Below are 13,207 nucleotides of genomic sequence, written 5' to 3' on the forward strand. Positions count from 1 at the left end.
ATGACCCTAAGCATAAAGCCAAGATAACAAAGGAGTGGCTATGAAAGAACTCAATTAAAAATCTCTGGAAAGATATGAAATTGCCTGTGCACCGACGCTTCCCATCCAACCTAACGGAGCTTGAGAGGTCATGCCAAAAAGCCTACAAGCTTGTCACACTTAATTTTTTGCAAGACCTCCCAAGCTCCTTCAGCCACTCCTTTGTTATCTTATGGCTGTGTGTTTAGGGTCATTGTCTTGTTGGAAGATGAACCTAGTTTATCCCTAATGTGAGGTTCAGAGCGTTCTGAAGGAGGTTTTCATCAAGGATGTCTTTGTACATTGCTGTATTCATCATTCCCCGCTCCTGACTAGTCTCCCAGTTACTGCTGCTAAAAACATTCCCAAAGGCATGACGCTTGGCTAGAAGTTGTAGCATCATACTCCAACAAGACTAGGGGCCATAATTGGTGCCAAAGGTGCTGCAATGAAGTATTGAGCAAAGGCTGTATACTTGTGTACAACAGTGGCGGCCGGTGACTTTTTTTTTTAAGGGCGCACAATGCAATTAGCAACTCGTAAATAGCACTTTTAACACCCAGTTGCGATCTTTGGGAAACGCACGTAAATGAACAACAAATGTTCATTAAGTAGCTCGTAGAAAGCGCTCTTAAGTTCAATCGTTATCGGGAAACCCAGCCCAGGTCACTTCTGTAAAAGAGATTTTTAATCTCAAAAAGTTTTATCTGGTTAAATAAAGTGAATAATAATAATAGTGTCTTGCGAATATTTTGTAACCCTGTGCATCTCTTTTATCATAAACACTTTCGATGTGTGTGCAGCAGGCAGGTATTTTGACAAGGCGCATGATGCACATAGGTTCACATGACTCAACAAACACCTATTTTGAAATGACAAGTAAAACACACAACCCTCCGAACACATATTTTGAATTTGCGCCCCTCGGAAGAGAAGTCACCAGCCGGTAATGTGAAGGTCGGCACATCTCTGATCTACTGGCCGTCCTTCAACGTGATACCCAGCTGATGCCTGACCAACGACCATCGGCGGAACCCACGTAATCTCCTTTTTCGTTTATATATCTCCCAAGGGTTTTTTCCTCCTAGGACTTTTCCCCTGGCTAAAAGTCAGGAGGATTTTCTCCTAGGGTGTTTTTTCACCCCGGGAGTCAGCAGTCATTGGCTTAACTTAGCACCCTCTTCTATACACTCGCTTATAATGTTGATTCATAGCCGCAGCAAATTTTGCTGCTTTTGCTATCTGTATTATGTTATCTGTCGATTTTTCTATGCTTTTCCCTGCTTCTAATAATGTTAAGCTGCTTTGAAACAATTACCAATTGTGAAAAGCGCTATATAAATAAAATTGAATTGAATTGAATAAAATGTGGAAAAAGTGAAGGACTTTTTCACATTTCATAGTTGATTTTGTTTCTCAGAGACAGTTTGTTTGCATACATTACGCATGTTTGAGTGGAAAAATAAAGAGCAACAGGTGTTGTTGCGTGATTGAAAACAACAGCTTCCTACAGTAGAAAGTAAAAGGTATTCATACAAGAGTTAAGCGGTGGTTTTACGATACGTCCAGACTGAACCACGTCTTTATTTGCTAATTTATAATCGAGCGTGACCGTGGGCAATTAGTTTTCTTTGTGTTGAACTACATGGTTAGCCACAAATCCTTTGTAATACCTTAAACAGGATGCTGTGTGATTCAGCTAAAAGGACACATGAGAGTGTTTTGCACACGTAACTAATAGCCCATTGCTATAGAAATAGTCCGTCTATACTCTTATCAAAACGTTCAGTCGTTTTCATATTCAACAGAAATTTTTTTCTTGTCATTAAGAGTTAACATAACAGGGTGGCTTTTAGATTAAGCCAGGAGTAGGCCTTAAATTAGAATTTTTTTTACAAACATACCTTACAAAAAACAATATATCTTAAGACAAAACAATGGCACTAATATATTTCATGTGTCAGTGCAAGCTGTTTTCAGTCAGCATTTTGGACTAAACTTAAGCCCTGTCCTGGAAACCATCCCTATATGTTAAGCAATAATAAAAAAAAGGGTTATGAACAAATAAACAATCAATAAATCAATGAATAAATGGACGAATGATAATCATCATATAATCCATTTTAAACAAAAAGCTTTGACCAAAAGATTTGATGTTTAGTCATAAATATTTACACTCTTAAAAATAAAGGTGCTTCTCACAATACTAAAAAAAAAACATTTTTTTGCTAAATGGTTCCATTAAGAACCTTTAACATCCAAAGAACATATCTTTTCCACGAAAGGCTCTTTTTGGTGAAAAAAGATTATAAAAAGGTAAGAAAGAAATGGTTCTTTGAGGAACAACAAAAATAGTTTATTCTATAGTATCACTGTGAAGATCCTCTTTAGCACCTTTATTTTACAGAAAATTATTAAAGCTTAAAAAGATTTAGTTCTTGTTATAGAAAACAAAAAAGGTCTGTAACAGTTAAGTTTTTGTTTTTGTTCATTAAACTAATTTTGCTAGTTATACTACACTATAAAAAATTCTTAGTCATGTAATTTTACTATTATTTATCTTGACAAGAGATGAGTTGCTACAACTTATAAAATAAAGTTGACCTTTATTCAACTATATTTTATAAGTCATTACACCTCCTCTCTAGTCAAGATAAATAATAGTAAGTTTAAATTATTAGAAAATCTAAGTTGATTCAACTAAACATTTTAAGACATAAATTTTTTTCACATATTTGAAAGAAATTAAGAGTTTGGTTCCAAAACGAGATAACATTTTTTGTCAATACATGTTTATTATGTTATCATGTTTTTATTGTGTTTTATTGTGCTAGTTGTGCTGTATTTAGGCTTAAATCAAAACAAACCAACAGCAATTTGATTGATATTAACTGAAATGCATAATTAAAAAAACTAGATTTAAAAAAATTGAGTAAATGAAAAAGTTATCTAATTTTGGAACCAAACTCTTCAAATATTTGTATTTTTCCTGTTTTTTAAACTAAACAACTGATTATGTAAGTCAATGCAACCTACTATTTTAAGTTTTGACTTGTGATTAGTTGAATAACAAGTTGAAATTGAAACTTAATTTGTTAAGTTATAGTAACATACAAATATATGTTTATTTAATATAATTTTGTTCAGTGTTTTTCAATCAGGTTAATAAAGATTTCTTCCAACCACACTCTAAAAATGACTGGGTTATTTTTAACCCATAATGGGTAAATATTGGACAGAATATGCCGAGTTAAAAATTACCCCAGGCTGGGTTAAAATGACCCAATGTTGGATTGTTGTTATGCAATCATGGGTTATTATAATAACCCAGCATTTGGGTTAAAATTTTAACCCAGCAGTGTGTTCTTTTTAGGTTAATTTTTAGGTAAATCCAACTTGCAGAAAAAGTTTAAAAGAAATTCATCTGTGTGTAGGTATGTGATAAGCACCAAACACTCTGTTGAGTCAAGGATTTTGGCACAGAGAGATTAGTTATTAACTAACAAACATTCCTGGTTAATGAATTGGTTTTCTGGTTATTAATATGATTGTCTATTAGTCTTCAGATCACGGAGGACATCTTGTCAACTTTCTCATAAAAGCTTTCTGAACTTTATTCAGCATGCCAAAAATACATAAAACAAAAAGAGAAAGGACATTTTGTTCAATAAAGCAATGTGGTTGTACAGGGTGTGTGTGTGTCGGCATATGGGTACACACTCGCTCCCTTTTTCCTCTTTCACACACAGAGATAGATATACCTATCTCTGTGAGTGTGTTGTGTGTGTGTATATATACTTTGGCAGTGGGAGTACAGCTTCATTTCCCAAACGCCTCAACTGGAGTAAAGGTGTGGAGGTAACATTGTGTGACTTCACCTGTTACCATTTTACGTGCACAAAGGAGTTTGTTTATACAGAACACAAACCTAGGTAAGACTCTCGCGTTCTTTCTGATCGATTACTGTTATGTTTCTCTACCCACCAATCAGCATTAAAATAGCAAAGATCACGAGCAGCTCTAAGTTAATCATTGACTTTTTAAAGCATTTCCTTGACAGGTTTAGAAAGTACAAACAAAGCAAAGAAAATAAATGAGTCTGAACCGGATTGTCATTATTTGACTATCATGACTTTTCTTATTGGCATTTGGGTCTGGACTTTGTGTGTTTGTTTTATTTTAGGACAGACATCATAGACATGGGAATGCAGATGAAGCCGATTTTGCTGGGCGTAGCGTTCGCAGCTGTAGCTTGCACGACCATCATCGCTCTGATTCTGTCTCTTGTTAATCGTAAGACGTTGGATCAGCAGTACTCAACACAGGTGCAAAGACGCTCAACTGCCAGTTAAGATGTGGTTTTATAGTTTCATGGGTAACACTTTACAATAAGGTTTGTGAATATTTGTTAACTACATAACAATAAATAATATTTTCACACCATTTATTGCACTGTAGTAAGTGAAAGCTGCAAAAACTTACTTCAATTGGTAACACATAAAAATGAAGTTTTATAAACTTACATTTTCTCACTTTAAGTGAAAAATCTAAAATGAGAAAAATTTACATTTTTTAAATTACTTTAATTGGTAACATCATTGACAACAAATATGTAAACATTTTCAACTTACACTGTAAAAAGTAAAAAGCTGGATCAACTTCAAAAAAATACTTAAATTGGTAACACCCAAAAATGTTTCAAATTTTTACTTAAAGTATTTTTTACTTAAACATATAAGTTAAAAAAGAACATAATTTTTTAGGTGTTATCAATTGAAATAATTTTTAAGTTGATCCTTTTTATCAAAAGTGGTATCTGTTAACATTGATTAATGCGCAGTGAACTAAGATGAACAAACAATGAACAATTGTATTGATTAATTGATATTAGAATAAATAATGTAAAAATATAATGCATTATTTCAATGCAAATAATGTTAATAAATGGAAACTTATTGCAAAGTGTTACCAAATCATGCATAAGTTGCAATAGTGGGGAATTTGCATAGTATTCAACAGACACAGACATGAGGCAAAATGAATTTTCATATCTGCTGGAACTGTTGGTTGTGGTTTACCTAAACTAGATGTCCTTTTTGTTTTATCAGATTGTCCTTTCAAATATGGCTCTTACTCTTCATTGATAGATGTCCATTCATCCATTCACTAAACCAACTTTTCTTTTAAAATTTGCAGGAACATCACATATTATCTTAATTTAGACTTTTAAATCTAAATTTAAATCTAAATCAAAAATTGTATTAATCATATTAAAAGTGCATCAGTAATAGGTTAGAAAATGTGGACCCAATCAAACTTGACAAACTTAATATTCAGTGTTGGGGAAAGTTACTTTTAAAAGTAATGGATTGCAATATTAAGTTACTACACAAAAAAAGTAACTAATTGCGTTACTTGATTACTTTTCATAGAAAGTAATACTTACGTTACTTTTAAGTTACTTTTGCGTTACTTTTTCTAATTTGGCTGAGGCTTGATCTCTTTCGGCATCGCTGGTGTTTTTATGACTGAGAAGATCCGCATTTAAAAAAAACAGAGTACGTAATCTTACGTGACTACGTTCAGTTTAATACCTTACATTATTTTTTTAAAATATAATAAATTAAAATGAAAAGTAACTTGCATTATTTATTTAAAAAGTAACTCAAATATGAATGTGTACATGTATAAAGAAATGTGTTACTTTACTGGTTACTTCAGAAAAGTAATAATAAAACGTAATGCACATTAGTTGTAATGCTTTACCCCCAACACTGACCATACTTTATTATTATGTTAAAACAATATAATTTTTTGCTGATATATACTACATTGGATAGGCAACAAAATAATGTAGTAATATATACACTTAGTATTCATACGTTTGTTTGTAAAATATAATATAATAGGAAGTATTTATTTTCCGTCATTTCATATACCTCAGTTTTGCTTGAATTGAACATTTCAAAAGCCATAATTTATAATGGAGGCATAAAAACAAACATGTAAACGCTACAACTGTGTTTATATTCAAACACTTAAACACTTTAGCGCTCCAAACACTAAATTATTAATTTTGTTAGTTTAATGAATAAAAAAACAATAACCCTGGATATGTCTGTGTGTAGCTCCTGGAAAGTACTCGCACGCAACAAGTCAAATTTTAAAACTCTTTGTCTGACTTCCTCAGTATGGGATTGTTTTTGATGCCGGCTCCAGTCACACAGCCCTCTTCCTGTACCAGTGGCCGGGGAACAAAGATAACAGCACAGGAATAGTTTCTCAAAAACTGAGCTGCGATGTAGACGGTGAGTCTAGTGCTGGCATGCAGCTTTACCAGAATCGCTATGCAAATCTTTACTGTTGCATAATGAATGAGACTTGTAAAAATAATTATAACATGTTCAAAGTGAAAAAATTTGGCTATTTTGGATTATATTCATTTTTTTATTTTACCCCGTGAGTGTGTTTTATTATTGTTATTTTATAGGTGGCGGCATATCCAGTTATGTCCAGAATCCTCCTGGGGCCGGAGAAAGTCTTAAAAAATGCTTAGATGTTGCCAAAGCAGCTATACCAGCAGAAGCGCAGAAGGCCACACCTGTATATCTTGGTGCCACTGCTGGCATGCGACTTCTCAAGTAAATTTTCAACATATTTTGTCTGATTATTTGGTCATATTTCCTAGAATTCTTATAATAAATGAATATGTAACAATTGTCATTTGTTTTGCAGCTTACAGAACCAAAGTCAGGCCGACTCCATCCTTGCAGAGGTCACCAAAACAATCCAAAGTTATTCTTTTGATTTCCGAGGGGCCAGAATACTCACTGGGATGGAGGAGGGGGCTTTTGGCTGGATAACCATCAACTACCTCTTAGAGAGATTTATCAAGGTGAATACAAGTAAAGCTGCAGTGTGTAATTTTTAGAAAGATCTCTTGACAGAAATGCAAAACAATATACAAAACTATATTATCAGGGGTGTATAAAGCCCTTTTTATAATGAACCGTTATGTTTTTATTACCTTAGAATGAGACATTTTTATCTACATGCACAGAGGGTCCCAGTCGCCATTTTGTGACGCCATGTTTCTACAGAAGCCCTTAACGGACAAACTTTTTTTACTAAGTTGTCTCCGATGATAACATGTTTGTCCGGTGATGGCTACTGTAGCTTCTCTATGCGTTTCAAAACGAGGGGTGAGGAGTGAACTGAGCCGTTGGCTGCAATTCGCAACCTCACCACCAGGGTCCGAAATTAACTTTTTGGCTCACCTGCCATGGGGACTGGTAGATGAAAAAATCCACCAGCCAAGCATATCTTTTACCAGCCAGAATAATAAACATCCTTTTTTTGTCACATTAATTTCATTTTCTGTTTATGGTCACGAATGTTCTCAAGTTTCATCGTTTTATTTCCGATGACAAATGAGTTGTTTCTGTTTTTATCTTTAGCATACTGGCGACACACCGAACAACTCATCATGACGGCATCAGAATCATATCGGAGCCAGCCTCTTGAAACTCCATTATCTCCATTTCTCACAAAACGTTTTTATTTAACTCATCCCCCTTTTCGTCTGTGAGTTCACCACTAGATGCCGCTAAAATTTACACACTGCACCTTTAATTCAATATTTTACAAAAGGTATTGAGGCACAAAAGGATCCATAATACAAGTTTGGTCAATCAATCAATTGCTCTTAAATCCCTCAGAGCTTCTTTTCTGTTGGAACATTCAACTCTATATGATTTTCCATGCAGCACACATTTGAGGGAAACTGGGTCCACCCCAATGCGGCTCAAATCATTGGCGCTCTCGATCTGGGTGGCGCATCCACGCAAATCACATTCATCCCAAATAACCCAGTGAAAGTCCCAGAATCAGCGTATAATCTGCAGCTCTACGGGTACAAGTATGAGGTGTACACACACAGTTATCTGTGCTATGGTCAAGACCAAGCTCTGAGGAAACTTCAGGTCTATCTTCACAAGGTTGGTTTTTTAAGGTGATGGTTTGTGTATATGAGGGTGTGATAAATATATTTACAATCAATGTCTTTATTCTATCCAGACTGCTGATACATCAACTGTCAGTCACCCATGCTATCATACAGGATACAACCTCAGTGTTACTCAGGCTGACCTATACAACTCCCCATGTGTGGACAAACCAGCCAGTTATGTTCCTACGGCTGTTATCACTTTTTCAGGGACCGGAAATTCCACCCTCTGTCTTTCTTTAATGGAAAATGTTGTTAATGTGTCCGACTGCGCACTTTCTCCAGATTGTGGATTTAATGGTGTTTATCAGCCTCCTGTCAATGGGGAATTCTTTGTGAGTATTTTTTTCTTCCTAATAAAATCAGCTTTATTAGCTATCTGTAGTTTTACATTTAAATCTTGGATTTTAATAATAAGGAAATTTGTAGTGCTGTACGATGTGTTATACAAAACATTTTTGTCATGTGTTTTACATGAGTTCCTATATGTATTACAGTATAGATGTATATTTCAATATGGGAATGTGGTGTATGTTTGTTTATAATAACTACACTTTTTTGTGTCCAAGGCTTTTTCTGCATACTTCTACACCTTTGAATTTCTCGGCCTTATCCCGAAAGCTCCACTGGGTCAGGTTCTTTCCAGTATAGACACTCACTGCAGCAAATCCTGGAGCACTGTGAGTCGCATGCATACTTTGTATACGCATACCCTGTGTCCGAAACCACATAGCCTACTGTGACTGAAAGTGCTGAATTAAAACACACTTGCGGTTGGTCACGCTGACTGAACGTTGTTTGGTCAGTCTTTAGAATTCCTTGTTTGTCATATGGGCGTCTGCTTGTCTAATTCCCAGCATATTCGATAACACATCCAGTTCGTCCTCTAGAGCTTTCGTTAGAACCCATGTCTTTCAACTATAAAGCAACACAGATAGACAAGTTGCATTAAAGAGCCGAGTCCTGAATTCCATTGTTGGCTTGGATGCTGGAGTGGTGAGCAAATTCTTTAACTTGGTAAAGGCCACCCATGCAAGAGAGATACGATTTTTGACGTCTTTCTCCGTCGATATGAAGTAGGATCAAAGATACTTGAATTCATCGATGATTTCTACATTCTTTCCATTTATTAGTAGATGTTGTTCATTGCCACTGGAAGCATTTATTTGCACTTGGACAGTCTTCTCCTCATTTAAAGGCGGAGTCCACGATGTTTGAAAAACGCTTTGGAAAAGGAGACGGGCTGACTACCAAAACACACTTATAGCCAATCAGCAGTAAGGAGCGTATCTACTAAACGACATCCTTGCTGGGTTGCGTATGTGTGGGGCGGGTCTATCAACAGAAGGTCCAGATTCTATTGGGGTAGGGGCGTGTTTGTTTAGGTGATTTCATATATCAACATTGACTTTCAAACATCGTGGACTCCGCCTTTAATTCTAGTCCGAGTGTGCCAGCTTTTTGTTGTAGTTGGGTGAGCTGTTGTTGTGCCCTACAGTGTTGGGGTAACACATTACAAGTAACGCGCATTACGTAATAATATTACTTTTCTGAAGTAACGAGTAAAGTAACACATTACCTTATAAATGTACCCATTAATATTTGAGTATTAATGCGAGTTACTTTTCAGTTTCATTAATTTAATTAAAAAATAAAATAATGTACTGAATTAAACTGAACATATTAACGTAGTATTACGCCTGAGCAGGAACAGTTTGAGTCAGAAATGGAGATAGCAAGCCAGAGCTTGACAGTTTTGCGATCATAAAAAAAACATGGAAGGCCTGAAAGAGATCAATCCTCAGCCAAGGAAGAAAAAGTAACGCAAAAGTAACTTAAAAGTAACGTAAGCATTACGTTCCATGAAAAGTAACTAAGTAACGCAATTAGCTACTTTTTGGGGAGTAACTTAATATTGTAATGCATTACTTTTAAAAGTAACTTTCCCCAACACTGGTGCCCTAGTGAGACCATTTTCCTGGAGTGAAATATCGTCTGCAAATGCTAAATCGTTATAAATCGTTAATCGTTAGCTTGTGTTCGACTCTAGATTTTTTGGCTATTGCTGTACTGCTTCTGCCCAGGTACTTCAATAGTTACACTAGGTCGGTCCCCATAACCATATTGATATGTGATCCTCTGGTAGGTTACCCAAACTAGACCCTATTGGATCAGTTTAACGTCATGACCAGGACATCAAAAAAAAAGTAAAGTACCTTTAAAAGTAAAAGGTATTAATTACCACAGTGACATCTCTATAATAACAAGAGAATACATGTAAAATATAATTAAAATTATGTTTTTATTAAAAAAAAAAACTTTTAAAAAGTCACCGTAAAAAATGTTTCCATAAATTCCTGAGAATTTTTTTATTAGTTAGTATGTTTGATTTATATTAGTGCTGGGCAAACATTAATCGCGGTTAATGGCATACAAAATAAAAGTGACTTTTTTGCATAATATATGTGTGTGTGCTGTGTGTAATTATGTATATATGAATACACACAAATTCATGTATGTATTTAACAAACATTTACATGGGTATATATTTATTTTTATATATTTTAAATTATATATAAATTAAATAAATGATATATAAATAAAACATTTCTGGAATATGTATGTGTGCTTAAATATACATAATATTCAGTGTTGGGGGTAACGCATTACAAGTAACGTGCATTACGTAATAATATTATTTTTCTTAAGTAACGAGTAAAGTAACGCATTACTTTTTAAATGCACACATTAATATTTGAGTTACTTTTCTTAAAAAGTAATAAGTTGAGTCAGAAACTGAGATGACAGGCAAAAGCTCGACATTTTTGTGATGAAATATGCAATTTCTGAATGCAGAACGTTCAGTTATAAAACACCTGCAAGGCCTGAAAGAGATCAAGCCTACGCCAAGAAAAAGTAACGCAAAAGTAACGCAAAAGTAACGTAAGCATTACTTTCCATGAAAAGTAACTAAGTAACGAAATTAGTTACTTTTTTGGAAGTAACTTAATATTGTAATGAATTACTTTTAAAAGTAACTTTCCCCAACACTGATTATAATTACACACAGTACACACACATATTGTGCAAAAATTCACTTTAATTTTGTATGCAATTAATCTTTGCCCAGCACTAATTTATATTTAATATATTTAACATTATTTTAACATATATTACCATTATTCTTTGTAATGCTGATCAATTTCTTTCTGCAGCTTCTTGGTCAATTTCCAAACATTAAGCCAAAATATCTGAAAGACTACTGTGCGTCTGGTCATTATATTATGACTATTCTCCTGAAAGGATACAAGTTCAATAACACTTGGGATCAAATCTCCTTTGTAAAACAGGTAAAAACCTTGACAAAAAATCTTGCTTAATTTCCTGAATATTGTTCCATTATTTTTTCCTTTCATTCATGAGTTTACTCACTCTGGTATTATGATGGTAACAGGTGGCAGACACAGATATTGGTTGGACATTGGGATACATGCTTAACCTGACCAACCTGATTCCTTCTGAGCTTCCCAAAGCAGCGACAGCGGTGCCACACAGTCAATGGATCGCTCAGATTTTCTTCATCGTATTGGCCCTCTTCATCAGTCTACTTGTTATCATTTTCATGTTTGTTAACAAGTCAAAGCACTAAGTTGTGTGTATCATGGGTGCGTGCAATAATATTTGTGACCCTTTTCCTACAAAAGAACATTCTTTTAAAATATAATCTTAATATCTATAATATTGACTGAGTAAGGTCATGTCAAAGATTGAAATTAAGGCCCTGTTTACACGTACATGGTTATTTTTAAAAACTGAGAGATTTACCTTCGTTTGTGCCCCTCGTTTACACGCAAACGGAGGAGGAGAGGCAACGTCACAGAGTATGCGCCAGAGCTCGCACCTACGTCAAAAGTGCGACCTATGTTTACATGTGATTGCTACTCTGAACGCTTCTAAGTTCACATTTATGTTCGTGCAAACTCGTTTCGTGTGTTTGTATTTGCAAATATAGCTGCTCCATTATGTCGAGGAGCAGAGACGAGTGCTCGGAGGTCAGCAATTTTACGCGTGGTTTGACTTCATGCGGCGCTGCAAGAACCGACAGACGGATGATGTCAGTCAAAGTACCGCGAGAGCGATTCGAAATTAGACCTCTACGTGTGATTCCTCAACTCGCTCTCGCGGTACTTTGACGTCATCGATCACCTACTGCAACAACTCCTCCCTCCAACATGAAGAACCAGTTCGCGTCACCACCAGCGCTGCCGGTGATTGGCTTACGTGGGCTTGAGCTTCTCTTGATGGCATATATGCACGGGTACGTGTAAATAAACACTTTTCTGAAAACTGACATGTGTGCACGATATTATTTTTGAAACCGTAGAGGTTGAAATGTCCGTTTACGTGTACGTGTAAACATAGCCTAAAGTGAAATAAATGATCGAAATCAAACTCTGATGCACATCTCATGATTAGATTATGAGACTTTTACCTGGATTTGACAGACAGGGTCACATTTATCATGTTACAGACATGACCTCTTTTGTTCTCTGCACAAAAAATAAAAGACCTCACAAACAGCTCAATATTGTTGCTATAGATCTAATGATTAACGAATGATATGTGTTTGTTGTAAAAATTCTTTGCTGCCTTAAATTTTTAAGTTTATTCAAATTGACTTTGTGAACTCTATGCTGGTTTATTGAGTTGGGCCATAAAGGGACAAACCCAGCTGTTGGGTTAATTTAACTGTGAAATGTTTATATTTGACCTAACAATGGGTTAAAACCCCCCAGTATAGGTTAATTTACAACCCACCTTTGTACAACCCACTTTACCTTATTAGATTAAGTTGAGCAATTTCAACTTGTTTTTACGAGTGGCTGTAACAAGTTGAAATAGCTAAAATTTAATTTCGTTAAGTAAATTTAAATAAGTATGTTAATATGACTTACACAGTCGATTTAAATAAACTTATGGCAGCTAAGAATTTTTTACAGTGTTGTTGTTTCTTTGTTTTACTAACATTAGCATAAAATGTGACTTCTGTGATAGAATTAAGGATAGTTATTTATGTATTGTCTTTGTTTGGAACTGAAGGTTGACTAGTTATCCCTCAATGATTTATTCTGTACTTGCTTACTCCATGAATTAAAATGTTGTTTTTATAAACTCACCAGAAAC

General features: G+C 35.0%; 1 protein-coding gene across 3 annotated transcripts; it reads left to right on the forward strand.

Annotated features, from left to right (window-relative positions):
• Window positions 1-3,711: 3,711 nt before the first annotated feature.
• Window positions 3,712-13,206, forward strand: entpd8 (ectonucleoside triphosphate diphosphohydrolase 8). Of its 3 annotated transcripts, XR_012370742.1 has the most exons (11): window positions 3,712-3,950; window positions 4,202-4,343; window positions 6,209-6,326; window positions 6,509-6,659; window positions 6,754-6,913; window positions 7,785-8,015; window positions 8,095-8,358; window positions 8,593-8,703; window positions 11,239-11,373; window positions 11,478-11,767; window positions 11,800-13,206. XR_012370742.1 is itself a non-coding variant. In XM_055212754.2 (10 exons), the coding sequence occupies exons 1-10, from the start codon at window positions 3,727-3,729 to the stop codon at window positions 11,670-11,672; spliced, it is 1,731 nt and encodes a 576-aa protein (XP_055068729.2). In that variant the 5' UTR covers window positions 3,712-3,726; the 3' UTR covers window positions 11,673-13,206. The 3 variants fall into 3 exon arrangements, 2 of the variants coding, with proteins under 2 accessions (XP_055068729.2, XP_073726473.1); XM_055212754.2 differs by having other exon boundaries at window positions 11,478-13,206; XM_073870372.1 differs by lacking the exons at window positions 11,239-11,373; window positions 11,478-11,767; window positions 11,800-13,206 and adding an exon at window positions 10,170-10,226.
• Window position 13,207: the final 1 nt, after the last annotated feature.

Source organism: Misgurnus anguillicaudatus, chromosome 8, assembly GCF_027580225.2.
Source record: "Misgurnus anguillicaudatus chromosome 8, ASM2758022v2, whole genome shotgun sequence".
NCBI classification, from domain to species: domain Eukaryota; kingdom Metazoa; phylum Chordata; class Actinopteri; order Cypriniformes; family Cobitidae; genus Misgurnus; species Misgurnus anguillicaudatus.

What these genes read in the sequence shown, in the direction of transcription:
- entpd8 (XM_055212754.2), top strand. Translation starts at nt 3,727, where the DNA reads ATGGGTACACACTCGCTCCCTTTTTCCTCTTTCACACACAGAGATAGA. An exon ending in TCTTAGAGAGATTTATCAAG is followed by an intron (nt 6,914 to 7,784) that starts GTGAATACAAGT and finishes TTTTCCATGCAG; the next exon opens with CACACATTTGAGGGAAACTG. An exon ending in GCAGCAAATCCTGGAGCACT is followed by an intron (nt 8,704 to 11,238) that starts GTGAGTCGCATG and finishes TTCTTTCTGCAG; the next exon opens with CTTCTTGGTCAATTTCCAAA.